The sequence below is a fragment of the Eimeria mitis genome, genomic scaffold (genome assembly GCF_000499745.2).
Source record: "Eimeria mitis Houghton genomic scaffold, Emh_scaff1239, whole genome shotgun sequence".
In the NCBI taxonomy this organism is placed as follows: domain Eukaryota; phylum Apicomplexa; class Conoidasida; order Eucoccidiorida; family Eimeriidae; genus Eimeria; species Eimeria mitis.
The window spans coordinates 4,075-6,465 of record NW_013568386.1 but is presented as its reverse complement, the minus strand read 5'-3'; the positions used below and the strand labels follow the sequence as shown (position 1 = coordinate 6,465).

General features: G+C 62.0%; 2 protein-coding genes across 2 annotated transcripts in view; both read right to left on the bottom strand.

Moving 5' to 3' along the window:
* EMH_0032610 (patatin-like phospholipase domain-containing protein, putative) overlaps positions 1 to 2,293 on the bottom strand; it is a gene marked incomplete at both ends in the record, with an annotated part of 2,481 nt that extends 188 nt beyond the window's left edge. The window contains one exon of the mRNA XM_013494652.1: positions 2 to 2,293. Within this exon, the coding sequence (XP_013350106.1) occupies positions 2 to 2,293 (2,292 nt within the window). The remainder of the gene's footprint in view (position 1) is intronic.
* A 77-nt stretch (positions 2,294 to 2,370) lies between these two features.
* The window catches only part of EMH_0032600 (uncharacterized protein), a gene marked incomplete at both ends in the record, with an annotated part of 3,007 nt that continues 2,986 nt past the window's right edge, over positions 2,371 to 2,391 (bottom strand). Inside the window, one exon of the mRNA XM_013494651.1 lies at positions 2,371 to 2,391. Within this exon, the coding sequence (XP_013350105.1) occupies positions 2,371 to 2,391 (21 nt within the window).

Here is a 2,391-nt window from a genome sequence, read left to right as displayed (position 1 = left end):
TGCTGCTGCTGCTGCTGCTGTAGGGAGCCGTCACTGCAGCAGCCAAACCCGCGTCCAGACTCCGCCCTCCGCTCCCAATACCAAACCCGCTGCTGCTGCTGCTGCTGCTGCTGCTGTTGCTGCTGCTGCTGCTGCTGCGTAGCTCCTGAGCTACTGTGTGCAGCACCACTGGGTCTTCGTGCTGCGTCAGCAGCGTCAATGCTTTGAGGGCCCCCAGCTGGCTGTTCTGCTGCCCGTTTGCTGCTGCAGCAAGCAGCAGGCGAGTACCCTGCTGCTGCACTGCAGCAGCGTTGCTGCGGGGCCCCTTCAGCAGACAGAGAGGCTCAAACCCTATCCTCTTACCCTCACCTCTCAATACACCTGAAAGCGGGTGGCTGCTGCTGCTGCTGCTCCTGCTGCTGCTGCTGCTGCTGCTGTTGCTGCTGCTGCTGGTGGGCCCCTCCTGCTCTCCTTCAGCACAAGGAGGGGAGCTGCTCCTGCTGTCTGTCTGTCTGCTGCTGCTGCTGCTGCTGCTGCTGCTGCTGCTGCTGCTGCTGCTGCTGTCTTCTTCTTCAGTGATGGCTATACCTAGAACCCCCCAGGGCCCCGACCTGGGGGCCCCCCCACTCTCCGGCGACTGCAGCAGCAACCCCTGCAGCAGCTGCAGCAGCACAGCTTCTGTTTCACTCTCTAGTTGGTTATATGGCTGCTTGGCAGCTCCCTGTGCATGTTGCTGCTGCTGCTGCAGTTGCTGCTGCTGCTGCTGTTGCTGCTGCTGTTGCTCCTGCTGCTGCTGCTGCTGCTGCTGCTGCTGTTGCTGCTGCATGTACAGCACTACTTTCTGCTTCATCGCAGCAGCAACCGGCTCTCCTGCTGCAGCAGCAATGGCGGCCCACAGGCCCCCACTGCCGGCTCCCCCCAGCCAGAGAGGCAGCCAGAGAACTCTGTTTTTATTTTTTTGTTTCTGCTGCTGCTTGTCTCCTCTCCTCTTCTTGAGGCCCCCCACCCCCTGCTGCGCTGCGGTGTACATACACCCCACGCATGCAGCCAGAACCCCCCTCAGACGCAGCCACGACCCCAGGCTCTCACTTCTTTCTTTCTCTGCTGCTGCTCTGCTGCTGCTGCACACACCACCCTCGCCCAGCTCTCTTGCTGCACTCTCTACACCTGCAGCATCCTCTGCCGCATCTCCGCATGCAGCAACAGCAGCAGCAGCAGCAGCAGCAGGAGCACCAGCAGCAGCGGGAGTCCCTGCACAGCTGTTCCCCTCCTGCTGCTGTTGCTGCTGCTGCTGTTGCTGCTGCTGCTGCTGCTGCTGCTGCTGCCCTGTGTATGGAGCTGCAAGCTGCCGCGCAGAGAGCGGTCTAGTATCTGCTGCTGCTGCATCTCTTTGTCTAGAGAAGGATAAAAGAAAAGAAGAGAAGCGGGCCCTCAACGCACCCAGGGGAGAAGCAGCAGCAAGGGGGCCCCCCGGGGCCTCCTGCAGCAGCGGGGGGGGGCCCCCCTCTGCTGCTGGCCGCCAGGCCGCGAGCCGCTGCAGCAGAGAACGTGCTGCTGCTTCTGCTGCAGTGCGCAGCAGCAGCAAGTCTCCTGCTGCACTCCCCTCCGCGCGACACGCTGCTGCTGCTGCTGTTGCTGCTGTTGCTGCTGCTGCTTCTGCTGCTTCAGCTGATGCTGCTGCTGTTGCTGCTGCTGCTGGCCGATGTGTAGCAGCATGAACATCAGGCGATGCTGCTGTATTGGGATCCGCTGCTGCTGCTTCTGCTGCTACTTCTGCTGCTGCTTCTGCTGCTGCTTCTGCTGCTGCTTCTTTTGCTGCTGCTCCTGTTGCTGCTGCTGCTGCTGTTGCTTCTGCTGGTGCGGGGGACTCAGTCTGTTCTGTTTGTTTGTCTGCTGCAGCAGCCTGCTGCTCTGCAGCAGCAGGAGGCATCACCCCCCCTTTCTTTTCTTCGTTATAAGAGCTGAAACCTGCAGCAGCACCAGCAGCAGAAGCAGCAGCAGCAGCAGCAGCAGCAGCAGCAGGGGGCCCTTCCTCTTCCAGGGCACCACCTTCATTGGGGGCCCCCCCACTAGGGGCCCCCCCCGCTTGGGGGCCCTCATCAGCTTTCTTGTTTTCTTTATTTTCTTCTCTTTTCTTTCTCTCCTGGGTGCCTACCTGTGCGGCCCCGTCTGGTTGGGGGGCCCCTGAGGGGGGCCCCCCACCTCCTCTCTGCGCTGCACTTGCTGCTGCTGCTGCTGCTGCTGCTGCTGCTGCGTCTGCTGAGCCTGGGGGCCCCTCCTCCCCCCCAGCGGCGATCCTTTTTAGTGTTAGCATCAGCCCCTGGTGCTGCGCAATTTGCTGCTCTACATGGGGCCCGCATGCAGCCAGCTGCAGCAGCAGCTGCAGCGCGTTCAGCTGCAGCTGCTGCTGCT